The following is a 13514-nucleotide window of genomic DNA, read 5'->3' as shown; positions in this document are numbered from 1 at the left end:
AACCCTTTTGTAACATTAAAAGTTTTATAGAAGAACATTATATTTGTATAACAAACTAGAAAAGAGTGCATATAATTTTATACCTTAGAAGACGCTAACACTTTATAATGAACAACAAACTCTTGTGATCTTTGTGATCACATCTTTATACAAACTTTGTTTATTTAGTTAAGATTAATTGTATTTCAAATATTGAGTGACACATATTAAGTGTACTAGTGCCAAAACAATACTGTTAGATAAGAGTGATTAATTTCTAAGCAATACAAATTTTTAGTTAAAAGTAATTGAGTTACAAAAATAATTGAAATTTTGACTATTAATGGTTGAATATTCAAACAATAATTAAGTTTTTAATTACATTATAAATAATACTTTGTCACTTGTAATAATAGTCTGTGAAACTTAATAAGTTAATTGAAAATTGAATATAATCAAACCATAATAAAAATCAAAAAATATTTTTTTCTTCCCATAGTACTTATTGATTGTAGATTATTGTAATGTTTAACAAAATCATAAGAAATTTGCAAACCATACAATTCTTTTAAACTATTTTTTTTTCATCTCTCAATTCAAAGATATCATTTAACTGCTCCCTTATTATTTTTTGACCTGTTCTTCAATACAAATTTTTAGTAACAAATTTTCATTATCATAAAAATATTTATTTTTATATATGAATTTTAATTTGTAAATATTTTTTTATTAAAAAATAGGCAGTGTAGAGAAAAAGAAATCAATGTGGCACCTTTAAATGCGAAACAAAATTCTCTCATTCTTATCTTACTCGATTAATTACAAAATTATTCATGATATTTATCAAATAATTTAAATATACAATATAATATATAACTAATTATTGTAAATATAATCGATAATGATATAATATATAATTTATTATGAAAATTTTAAATTAATATATATATATATATATATATATATATATATTCTTTGGTACTGAAAATAAATGAGTCTACATTTAGTAAAAAGTATTTAAAAGATATTTATAGGAAGTAATTTATAAAAAAAATAATAATTATGAGAGAGAGTTGACACTGATAACCTATACATATGTGAGACTAGTAAAATGAAATAAACATGACAAACAAAATTAGATGACATTTTATCTATTATTATAGAAATTATAGATACAAATAAATCATTATTACTTTTTTCCATTTTCTTAATCTCTTTCTTTCTTATTTTTATTTTTTTCTTTAATAAAATAATTTATATTTTTATTATATCCGTTATTCATTTATTTTTCACCCATATCTTCTCTTCCCTCTCTCTCCAAAACAAACTGCAATCAATAACACATGTTTATAGGATTTAAAACATGAAACAAAGAGAGGTGGTGCGTTATTTATATTTAACTAACTATTTTATATTTTAAAATTAATTTTAAACCTTAATTGACCAATCAACAACAAAGAAGGAATCAGTTGAAGATTTATGAAATATTAGTACTTTTTAGAAAGTATAATTTGTTTCAAATATAAATTAACACCCATTTAGTTTCAATGTGTTTATGTTTTGGTTAAATGCTTCCTAATTCATGAAATACATATAAGTTAGTTAATTTAAGATTTATTTATAAAAAATCATTTCATTAGTATAATAAAATTCCATTTAGTCTGTTATTAGAATTTTTTTATGAATATGTACAATCTATCCATGTATAACATGAATTTTAATATAGTTTTTTTATATTTTTATAATAATTTTTTTCATGTGATAACAGATGATTCTTGTTATATAAAAGATGTGAAATTAGATAGTGATGCTTAATATAAAAAAATTATAAAAAAAATGAAATTAACAGACATAATCTCCTAAATATTTGATCAATTCAAGTATTTTTATCCTATTATATCTTTCTGTTTTTTTTTTAATTTTCTAAAAAAATAATCTAAACCTAATACATGCTTTTTGTGAGGGTTCTGACAAAATAAATAGACATCATGGTAAATTTTGTATGTTATTTTTGTTTGTAATTGTTGACTTATTCCCTCCTTCATTCCTCTGTTTCAATCTTGTTCCCCTCTGCTAGCTTTGGGCAGTGGACACCTTCCTTCTCTTAGTACGATGAACGCCTCCATTATTGGTTCGTTTTTTTTTTTTTTTTTTTCATTGTTTTTTTTCTTTACTCCATGTCATTTTTCGCTTTGTCCTCTCTTTTCTAATATTGTCTTACCATTGTGGCGTGCACCTTGTTAAAGATCCATTGCAGGGTGATTTTCCAGAAGTGATCGAAGAGTATTTGGAACATGGCTGCATGAAATGTATTGCCTTCAATCGCCGTGGTACCCTCCTTGCCGGTAAGCTCTCTATCTCTCTATGTCTCCTTCTCTTTCATGTTTCGTACTCAACTGCTGCTGTGGTCTTTTTTGGGTATTCTCCTTGATGCATTTTTGCATTGTCTTTGTCTTTTGATTTTGGTTTTAAAAGATGGGCTATGGTTAAAATCCGTTTCAATGTTTTAAGTGGCGATTTCAAGGTTAAAGAACTCAACTTTACCTGATGACCCAGTAAGAAAAGGACATTATTTTTGTTTTTGTTCAGCGTGTTTTTTGTTTGGCAGTTTTCCTAGTGGGGTTATGTTGAATTTGGGATTTTAGCATTAAGCGTAGAGTGGAGTATTGTGTTTGATTATTATTATTACTATTTTTTGCCTTGGCTTGTGGATGGAGAAATAGTAATGTTATTCATGTTCCCCTGATGTAGTAATTGTGCAATTGATGCTCAATGCACTGAATAAACGTGATATGCATGATGTGGTTGTTTGTTTGTTCATGTTAATCTCTAAGCTTCGTCTCGTATAGAAAAATAAGTTAAATTTTTATGCAAGTCCTGTTCATGGTATGATTTAGTGAATTTAGAGGGGGGAAGAAAGAGAGAGACAGAACAGGACTGAATCGAATCTTTTTGGGAGAACTAATAGAAGTATTTTTTCTATTATCTGAAATTGACTGGATATAGGATCAAATTATAGTATATAAATAAGTGCAAACTTCAAATTTTTTGTGAGATTGAGTTTGACTTAAAAGTTCATTTTCTAAGATGGTATAAGATCCTGTCCTAGTTAGGTTTTTTTAGTCTATTCTAATTAGGTTTGTTGGATCTACCGTGTATCAAACCACCCATAAATACTATTCCCACCATGGTGCGAGGGTCTCACCTCACAAGCCAGTTAAGTTAAGTTTAAAGTCTATTCTCTAGGAATTCTTCTAGAAATGTAGTAATCAGGTTCTCCATATCATCATCCATTATATAGACTCTTGATATACTTGCTACTGCTGCACATTGATATTGATGAACCATGCATTTTAGGATGAGACTCATGAACCACATACTCTATCAACAGAGTTGACTAAACAATTGTAATTATTGCACGTACTTTAAAGTTCATGGTATGAACAGTTTAAGTTCAATGAACCAAGTACAATATGATTGCAGGCAAGAGTTAGCTAATAATCAGTTTGTGTTTCGGTTTATGTTGATTGCACAGTTGTGTCAAATTCTTTCTGAACCATCTATGGCTTGGCTCTCATCTGAATTTTGCTCACGACGGAGCAACTTTTGTTGGGTTTATATTTTAAACTATCCATTTCAGTTATGTACTACGCCAATCTGATTGTTATTCTAATTTTATATTCAGTTTATTTATTAGAATGAAGTTAAGTTCAACAATTTTGAAAAAACATTCTAATTTGATTTTATTTAGACATATTTTCTTTTTGGGATTAGATTTCAAGATAAATTAGTAGTAGGTTTTCTTTGAAAATCGTGGTGCTTAATTTTCTGAAGCATGGACTTGTTTCCATGATGTGTGTTATTTGTTCAAAAGTTATTGGAGTTATTGTATGATGATATCTATTTTCTCATTTTGATCATGATTTGCACAATTAAACCAGCTGGGTGCAATGATGGAAGTTGTGTTATTTGGGATTTCGAAACAAGAGGCATTGCTAAGATTCTTCATGATGATGAATGTTCTTCACCCATAACCAGCATCTGTTGGTCAAAGTATGGTCATCGAATTCTGGTATCTGCTGCTGACAAATCATTAATTTTGTGGGATGTTATGAGTGGTAAGAAGATAACGCGAATAGTTTTGCAACAAACCCCTCTACAAGCTCGTCTTCATCCAGGATCTTCAACACCATCTCTTTGCTTAGCATGTCCTCTTTCATGTGCTCCTATGATTGTTGACCTGAATACAGGAAACACAACTTTGCTTAAAGTTTCTGTGTCAGAGACGAGCAATGGACCAATCCCTCCTTCACGCAATAAGTCTTCTGATGGAATCACCTCCTTCACACCAACTGCTGCTTGTTTTAACAAGTACGGGACTCTGGTTTATCTGGGAAACTCAAAAGGTGAAATTCTTGTTATTGATTACAAAAATGGTGAAGTGCGTGCTGTAGTTCCAATCACCGGTGGTTCTGTTGTCAAGAACATTGTGTTCAGCAGGAATGGGCAGTATCTACTCACGAATTCCAATGATAGAGTAATAAGGATCTATGAAAACCTTCTGCCCCTGAAAGAGGAGGCCAGAACCCTTGATGACTTGAATAAGAACTTTGGTGATCTAAATAATAGTGAGAAGTTGAAGGCCATTGGATCAAAATGTTTAATTTTATTCCGGGAATTTCAAGATGCCATCACAAAGGTACACTGGAAAGCTCCTTGTTTCAGTGGTGATGGTGAGTGGGTAGTTGGTGGTTCTGCTAGCAAAGGTGAGCACAAGATTTACATATGGGATAGAGCTGGACATCTCGTGAAAATTCTTGAAGGACCAAAGGAAGCTCTTATCGATCTAGCATGGCATCCTGTACATCCTTTTGTTGTATCTGTTTCCCTGAATGGCTTTGTTTATATATGGGCAAAAGATTATACCGAAAATTGGAGTGCATTTGCTCCTGATTTCAAGGAGCTTGAGGAAAATGAGGAATACGTAGAGCGTGAAGATGAATTTGATCTGATTCCTGAGACTGAGAAGGTAAATGCTATTTTATTAGATTGGTCATGGACATCTTTATTTCCTTTTGCCCATTCTTTTTTGTGTAATATGCTTGCAGGTGAAAGGACCTGATGTAAATGAAGATGAGGAAGTTGACATCGTATCAGTGGAGAAAGATGCCACTTTCAGTGATTCTGATATGTCTCAAGAAGAGCTATGTTTCTTGCCAGCAACCCCTAATCGTGATCCTCCGGAACAGCAAGACAAGTGTGCAGAAAGTTCTTCGAAGTTGTTGGACAGCAATAACACTGGATCCCCTTCAGAAGAAGCTGGACCAAATGGACTTATGATGAATCATGCATCCAGTCCTCTTGAAGGTAATAACATGCTTTTCATTGTATGATTGTAGCTAAGTGATTTAATTCTTATCACAAATTCTAATTCTAATTCCTACTCCTCCCAAAAATAAAAGTTATAGAATAATGATCTTGTGACTTTGTCAGTAAATTTATCTGGTAAGCTTAACTTTGCAATTTGCAACTTCACTTGATTAAGTCTATTACTAGAAGAAATTGGATAACTATTATGCTTGTTTGAATGGAGAGATAACGACGGGTGAAAAAAAATTGAAATTTGAGTTGAACAGAATGGAGGAGAAACAAATTTCGAAGTTTTTATATTTAGTCAACTTTTCTCTTCAACCAATTAAAAGGAAATGCATCTCTATCTGTATTCTTTAGCTTTTTTTTTTGCTCTATTTCTTCTTAGCCAAGTATAGTGGTAGGTTTAATGTGTTTAATTACAGTTTAGGATCAATTAACTTAGTGATTATGCTTCTAAAAAAATTTCAAAGTCTCTGCTATTTTTTCCGCTGTACTGGCTTAGAAGTTCTCCTTTTTATTTCCAGTGTGGTTGAAATGTCAATGAGATTGTGTATTTTCTAGTATGGACCTCTGACTCTTATGATGCCTTCAGTAACAATATTTTATTTTTCAATTTCATGAAGACGATGTTGGGCGCATTAAAAGAAAGCGGAAACCTTCAGAGAAGGTGTTGGAATTGCAAGCAGAAAAAGTTAAGAGATCTTCAAAATCTAGCAAATTGGCAAAACCTAAGAGCAAATCTTTGGTTGATCAAGATAATGGTAACAGTTTTCATGGTGATGGGCTTTCTGATGAATGATTGTAGGTTATGAAATTCTTATTTACAAAGCACAATTTTTTTTTTATCAATTTTTGTCTTTGTTTGGTTTTCATTTCTTAAAAATCTTACGTTTGCATAGCTTTATTCAAACTTGACTCCTTCTCTTTCCTTGACCTTTGTTTCTAAGTTGGTGATGGTTAATGAAAGCTGGCATTTCCTTTAATTCATCTTTTTTTTCTGGCCATCCTCATTGATATCAGTTTTTTCCAGATAGGTTTGAGTTCATATGAACATTTTTGAATGGTTAATTGTTAACTTGTTGAACCTTTGGGAGGTAGTCAAAATCGAGATCTTACTTAGGATCGGAAAGATAAACGCGAATCGTAAATTGAAAGATCATAACCCGGATCGTAAGATCCTACAATTTTATGAAAACTTATATACACATACATAAAATCATTACATCTCATTCAAAATTCATAATTGAACCTCATAATATATAAAAGACTACATAATTAGGTGTAAACACCACATCCTATGATAAGAGTAAATAAATTTCTCAACTAGTTTTATTTGGTCCATAAGAGTAAATCACCTATTAATATATTAACTTTACTACTATGTTTACAAGGAGAAAGATGCACTGGTGGTCCTCAGACATTGCATGTCAGCCTTGTGAGTTAGTGTTCTAAACATTGGATGCCTATTGTTTGGATCAATGAACAACACACTTAGTGGTTGCCATTTTAAGTGTTACATTTAAATGACAACAAAACCAACAATAAACATCTCTCTCACCCCCAAGTTTCCTCTAAATTGATTTACCCCTTTCTCATACAAAGGCCTATTTTCCAATCCCAATGGGTGCAGTTGTTTGAGGTAAGTGCAAAATCCACAACCATTTTTGTTTTTGTATTTACTAAAGCCTGTAACTTGTCCAATCTTTTGCTTTGTGGTCTTGTTTTGTAATTTATAAATGCACAATTGCATTCTGCATTTTATTGTGATGTGTAGTGTGCCACATTGTTTAAATTGCCTGTGGTCCCATATGCTGCCCCCTATTTTGTTACGGAAGTTGCATGATCCAATGATTTTTCTAGCACCCAACAATCTTACACTGCTCTCTTCAAATATGTTTAGGGATGATTGGCGGATTTTATGATGTTGAGCTTAAAATCTCTAGAATATGATGATCCTACTGTGCCAGAAAAAAGATCCATTATTTGAGACCAGCTTTGCACCACTTCTTTTTCTGTTCAGCTTTGTCTTCTGTGTTCATCTTCTCTTGGTAGACATGTCTATTACGCTTGATAGACATGTCTGTTTAAATATACATAGTATATTATTGTATATTATATTTATGTAAATAATATATAATACATACATATATATATATATATATATATATTGCAATTTACGTCTAATAATAACATAAAAAATTGTAATCATTAATAATTTGTTAATGCTTATTGGCTTGTTTTTAAGCTTTTGTGAAGCAGGTTCAGGCTAGGTTAGTTTTTGAAACAGGTTAGCCTCTTGACGAGTAAATAGGTCAGATTAAGATATTTTAATTATGAACCAGGTCTTTAGCTTACCAAAGCTTGAATGCCATGTAATTCATATGGTTAGAGGTGATGAGTTTCATAACTTGCTGGAATTTGTTGCCAGACATGGTATAGGATTTAAGCCACCATTCTACCTTTGAAATTAGAGTAAAAAATAAAAGAAAATCAGTATGATTATGGAGGATATTGAAGAATATAGAGTTCAATGGAAGAGATTTAAATGTACCATTATGATATATGGGTGAATCTAGAAAAGATGGTGGCTGAAATTATTTTTCTAAACTATGATCAAATTAAGGAGAGGAAAAAGGGCCCTCTTTTTTGGTTTGGTTGATTAGCTAGGAGGGAGGATGATTATACTCTTACAAGTATTACTAAAGGGAAATAAAACTTCAAGAATAACTTTTTTTTAATGCCTCAAAAAATCATATACTATTTTCAATCTCCTAGAACTTCAAAATTCTCCCTTGCCCACCCTTTCGTTTCAACCAAATCCATTGTCAGTTATAGAACCATCTTTTAATTTCTATTGGTGGTTTTCACATTCAAAATAGGTGGTGGGAATAAATCAAGGAGTTTTACCTATTTATTAAAAAGTTTTAAGTTTAATTTTTTTAAAGTAAAATGCTTAGGCTGACTTAAAAAGAAAGTTTATTACATCTAAAAGTTTCTAAAAGGTCAACCTGTCTATATATTATCTCATTGAGAAGGTTTTGAGGTGGACAAGATGCATAAATTGAACTTATCAGTTGAAGTAAACTTTTAGAAGTAGTCTGATTGAATTAAAGTATATAATTGTTTAGACGAACTGAATTGTGTAACAATCAATAAGTTGAAATAAATCAAATCGAATTGCTTTGAATTCTTTGAACTATTCTCAATATGCACATGATTTTAAAACATATTTTAATTTTGATTTCGGAAGTTATAATTCAGAGTAGTTTTTACACAATTGGGTTCAGGGGTCGTTTAATGTTTTTTTTTTCAAAACATTTGAGTTTTTTTTTCTATACAGTTTAGTTTTTTCTTTTTTTAAATAACCCTTGTTTTAAAAAGACATTGTGATTTACTTGAGGGGGCTTATCCAAGCAAAGGGCTCCTTTAGTTGATTTGGACAAGAGATCAACCATGATGCATGAGGAAATGGATTGTGGACAAACCAGAATGTGCAAAGTTCCTTCAATGGTATCCATGAAAGGTAATTCTTTGATTGAAAAGTAATTGTAATTTTTTCAATTCAGTATTTCATTAATGAAGCATGAGACAAACTAATCCTTGCCGGTTTGCCATTGCTATCTTATCTCTCAATTACACTAGTCTTAGATTTATAGTTAACTTTCAAGTTAAAATTTGATAACAAAAAAAGATGGTGGTAAGTGTTGTGGAAATTTACAAATACCAAATCTGTTAATAACAAAAGAAAAAACTAAAATTTTGAAGGCTTCAAGAACATTTTTTGATAGCCACACTTTTAGTTAATACCAAAATTATCTTGGGTCTATTTGAATAAAGTTAAAATTATTTTTGAGATATTCCTTACTATAAATATGAATATTTTTTTTAATAGAGAAGTTCTCAAAATACACTTTGTATTCAATCATCATAATGGTGAAAATCTTGTGTGAAGGAACATATAGAGTTGTAGAAGTTTTCTTTTCAAATATTAAAGTTGACATGCAATTCATATGGGGAATTTAGTGTATAATTTTGGGTGTATTTTAGATTGAAATTTTTTACAAAGATAAACATATTTTTTTTTTCATGATTATTTGCAGTTGTATCTTTTTAGGTCCTTACATAGAAATGAACCCATTTGAAAGAAAAGTAAATGGAAGATTTAGATTTGTTATGAATTAACCAAGAAGTAGCTTAGGAGAACTTGTGTATAAAATTAATCATATTTAGTGAGATGATAATTGGATTATAGATAATGATAAAATTTTCTTCTGACATTGAGAGTTTATATATTAAATTATTATGATATTCCAAATAAAGAAGATCATCAAGAGATGGAGGAGGTGCCATGATAATGAAGGGGGACAAAGATCACATGGAAGACTATTATTATTTGAGCTTGAATTGATTATCATAGTAATGATCTAGATTTGGATAGTTTGTTTTTTTTTAGTATTTTTATTAGTGATCAACACTTGTAATTTTAGCTTAGTTTATTAGTTTGAGTATTTCAACTTTTGTATGTCAGATTTTATGCATTTTCATTGTTTACTTAGATATGCTGGTACCCATTTTAAAGTTATTTGAACAAGTGCGATGACATGTAACTTTATATTTTAATTAAGAACTTAAAATTTGTGTTACAATTACTAGAATGATAATCCTAGCTATCCACTAAGTATTGAAATTATATTTTAAGTGTTTTACATTTTTTGTTCTCTTTTTTTTAACTACTTTGTAGTTTATTTTGTTTTAGTGGTCCACCAATTCCTTTGATGCATAAAGGTTGCTATAAATATTGTGTGTAGCATGGTTCTGGATTACATTGAGATTTGAGGTGACTTTTGAGGGTTTATGCAAGTAACATTGATATTAAATTTTTTTTATATTAATTGCAAAATAACTGTCATTTATACCTATAAAAGGGATTCCCATTAATGATACATTTTAATATTTATATTTTATCTTTAATTATATTTTAAAATTTTAAAAAATAGAAATAAACTATTCAAATAGTAAAATATTTCAAAAGCATAATCTATTATAAACAGCTTATTATTTTATTTTGTATGAACCAACATTATTAATTTTATTTTCTTTAAAATACGAAAGCATATAAAATATTTCAAATCATGGTATGCTTGTTTCTACTATTACCATACAATCTACATAAATGGTTAAAAAAGTTAAGTAATTTAAAAAGAAAACTATGACTTGTGTTTAAATTTGTACAATTTATTATAGGATTTAATAATTTCTATGGTTATTGTCATGTTAACCCACGGAGATGAGTTAAAATTACAACAGACAGCATAATTTAGTTTTATACACAAATGATATGGTAAGAATTTCTTTGCAAGTTCTTATTTATTGAAAGGAAAGTTTTTGTAACAAGAAACCATGTGAAAGGAAATTGATATGATGCCATTAATTTCCCTACGGTCTACGTAAGCGAAGCTTGTAGGTAGCATAAACTCCCAGTGCCACTACAAGAACTGCTGCACCCATGTATATCATTCTTTGTTTATCTTCTTCATTGAACCTCTTAGCTAGACTAGTCACAGTTTGAGAAGCAGAAACAGCCACTTCCTTAATTCTAGACCTTCTTGTTGATTCAGGCCTGACCTTTTCATCATCACTCTTGTGTCCAACATCATTGCCAACTTTACCATGCATTTTGTCTCCTTCAAATGTTCTCAACCCGTTTCTCTCTTCTTTGATTTCCCCTATAGGGGAATCCTCCACCCCATCCATTTCATGTGCCTTTCCTGATTCCAAATCCTTCTTGGAATGGTCTTCACTTGCTTCCTCTCCAATAGCATTTTGCTTTTCCTCAGCAAACTTTCCCTCTCCTTGAAGCTTGTCATTTCTTGAAAAGGTAGCTTTTGGGGGAGTTTCCTCTTCTTCCTTTTGAGGAATAGATTCTTTTGTATGTTCTTGTGGGGTTGAAGTTGATCCATCATGACCAACTTTTGTACTATCTTCTTTTGGGGGGATTCCTTCTTGACCCTCTTGAGACTTGGACTCTTCTGTGTCCTTTGTTGGGGTTGAAGTCTCTTGATCAACTTGTTTTTTACTTTCAACTTTGGTTATTGCAGCTTTTTCTTGAACTTCTTGAGACTTGGACTCTTCTGTATCCTTTGTTTGGGTTGAAGTCTCTTGATCAACTTGTTTTTTACTTACAACTTTGGTTATTGCAGCTTTTTGTTGAACTTCTTGAGACTTGGACTCTTCTGTGTCCTTTGTTGGGGTTGAAGTCTCTTGATCAACTTGTTTTCTACTTTCAACTTTGGTTATTTCTGCTTTTTCTTGAACTTCCTCTTGACCCTTTTGATGCATAGACTCTTGTGAGGCATTTGGTGGAGGTGAAATCTCATGATCAACCACTTCTTTACTCTCAGTTGTTGATTTGGTTTTCTCTTGGTTATCATCGGTAGGAGTAGGAGCATCTTGGTTTTCATCCGCAGGGTTTGCTTCTGTTTCTTGCGGTGCTTCTTTAGGAGGTTCTTGTGGCTTTTTAGGGACTTTATCTGGAATAGTTGGTATTGTTATGATCACAGTTTTTCCATCAAACTTTCCCTTAATCTTGTTCATGTCACAATATTCTGGAACTTGATAGAATGTATTGAAACGAACCATGCTATTGTTCCCAAGAGATCTTTCACCATGAATTCTCACCCTTGAAGAACCGTATTCAACCTTAGCACCAACATGCTCACGTGCAAAACCTGTATAATGGGAAACCACATGGCTATAAAAATGGAAAATGCTCAACTTAAACTCCCAAAATGAAAAAGAAAGAAACAAAAAAAATATAGATATAATATATAATACACCTAAACAAGAGACTTGTTACACATGACAATTAATAAATGAATTATACGAGATAAATATAAAAAAATATGAAAGATGTCAAGCAAATTTCTCATAAAAAAATAGATAGCTCCTGATAAAAATGAGATGAAAAAGGAAGAAGATATGCTATTTTTTTTATGTATAAAAAATTCTTTAACAAAATAACAATTTGAGTACAGTATAAGAAGTTTAAAGCTTCTTTAGACAAAGTTTTTTAAAGAACACAAAAGATTGCATTTTCTTTTATATAACTAAATATATATTTTTTTCTTACTTAAAATAGTAGAGAAGAATAAATATTTTCAGATTTTATGCACATAAACCGAAATAATGATTAAAACTTAAATATACTACTCTATAGAGTAATTGATTTCTGTTTAAATGATTAATTTAACTGAAAATGAATACTTGATAACTTTAGTAAATTAAACAAAGGAACTATAAGAATTAATAAACCAAACGAACCATCAGGAAGGAGAAGACGCAAGGTGATTGAGTCTGGTGTTTCCTCAGTTTCATATTTGGCTTCCAAATCTTGGTAGGTGGACATTTTCTAACTCTTTCTCTTTGATTCAATTTCTCTTTATTTTTTTTGTCTTCAATTTCAGCAATTTGGGTAGCAAATGGAAACGTAGAATGAATATTTGTTGAAGATGATTTGGTGGATTTGTTCCTCTCATTTTATAGTGAATAGTTGAGGTGTTGAGTTTTCTTAAAAACGAAACCATTCCTTTTTGGTTGCTATGATTTTCCTGCGTGATTAAACTTCGTGAATAACCTCAACTCATTTGTGAGGTATAACTTCTTCAATAAATAAAGTGAAAAGTTCTTTGTTTGGCTCACACATCTCATATTCCAGCAAGAGGGGGGCAAACGTGCTTTTTTAGCATGATTACTTTACATTTCACTGATTATTAGAATGCTTCAAATTAAACCTTTAGAAATGGAATTAGAACATCTTAGAAGAGATTTAGAGATTTTTCTTATCAGAAAAAATATACATTTTAATTAAAAAAATACAACAGCACTTTCAATTTCCATCCAAACATGCCGTTAATAAGAGGAATTAATTAATTACAGGCCTTTCTAATTTTCCACGCATTTTTTCTTCAGCTCTTGGTTGCACTCTACACCCCCATATAAACAGAAATAGAAATAAAATATAAATAATATTTATTTCAATTAATGAAAGAAAAAGTAAAAAAAAAAAGAACTTGTAAAAATAATACAAATAGAAATAAAGTGAATAAAATATAATATTTTAACACTAAACTATGTTTTATATATTTCAAAAAACTTATTTGATT

At 30.5% G+C, this 13514-nt stretch overlaps 2 protein-coding genes across 4 annotated transcripts; one reads left to right on the top strand and one right to left on the bottom strand.

The window, feature by feature from the left end:
- Nucleotides 1-1978: 1978 nt before the first annotated feature.
- LOC137826245 (protein RBL-like) lies at nt 1979-9909 on the top strand. Of its 3 annotated transcripts, XR_011083463.1 has the most exons (7): nt 1979-2110; nt 2226-2324; nt 3921-5008; nt 5088-5346; nt 5976-6153; nt 7253-8875; nt 9673-9909. XR_011083463.1 is itself a non-coding variant. In XM_068632140.1 (6 exons), the coding sequence occupies exons 1-5, from the start codon at nt 2092-2094 to the stop codon at nt 6149-6151; spliced, it is 1641 nt and encodes a 546-aa protein (XP_068488241.1). In that variant the 5' UTR covers nt 1979-2091; the 3' UTR covers nt 6152-6153; nt 7253-9909. The 3 variants fall into 3 exon arrangements, 2 of the variants coding, with proteins under 2 accessions (XP_068488241.1, XP_068488240.1); XM_068632140.1 differs by having other exon boundaries at nt 7253-9909; XM_068632139.1 differs by lacking the exons at nt 7253-8875; nt 9673-9909 and having other exon boundaries at nt 5976-6335.
- Nucleotides 9910-10532: 623 nt separating this feature from the next.
- LOC137825632 (inactive protein RESTRICTED TEV MOVEMENT 2-like) lies at nt 10533-12862 on the bottom strand. The gene is made up of 2 exons (XM_068631352.1): nt 12673-12862; nt 10533-12080 (listed from the first exon to the last, which is right to left on the bottom strand). Exons 1-2 carry the CDS (start codon nt 12755-12757, stop codon nt 10789-10791), a joined length of 1377 nt encoding a protein of 458 aa, XP_068487453.1. The 5' UTR covers nt 12758-12862; the 3' UTR covers nt 10533-10788.
- Between the last annotated feature and the right edge of the window lie 652 nt (nt 12863-13514).

The sequence above is a fragment of the Phaseolus vulgaris genome, chromosome 8 (genome assembly GCF_000499845.2).
Source record: "Phaseolus vulgaris cultivar G19833 chromosome 8, P. vulgaris v2.0, whole genome shotgun sequence".
NCBI lineage: Eukaryota > Viridiplantae > Streptophyta > Magnoliopsida > Fabales > Fabaceae > Phaseolus > Phaseolus vulgaris.
Note: the sequence above shows the minus strand (reverse complement) of the source record. Positions and strands in the feature narration are given on the sequence as shown.

Excerpts from the sequence above, each read along its gene's own strand:
- LOC137826245 (XM_068632140.1), top strand. Across the intron at positions 2,325-3,920 it reads CCGTGGTACCCTCCTTGCCG|CTGGGTGCAATGATGGAAGT; the intron begins GTAAGCTCTCTA and ends CAATTAAACCAG. Across the intron at positions 5,009-5,087 it reads TGATTCCTGAGACTGAGAAG|GTGAAAGGACCTGATGTAAA; the intron begins GTAAATGCTATT and ends ATATGCTTGCAG.
- LOC137825632 (XM_068631352.1), bottom strand. The coding sequence starts at position 12,757 with ATGTCCACCTACCAAGATTTGGAAGCCAAATATGAAACTGAGGAAACA. Across the intron at positions 12,081-12,672 it reads GCGTCTTCTCCTTCCTGATG|GTTTTGCACGTGAGCATGTT; the intron begins GTTCGTTTGGTT and ends CCCATTATACAG.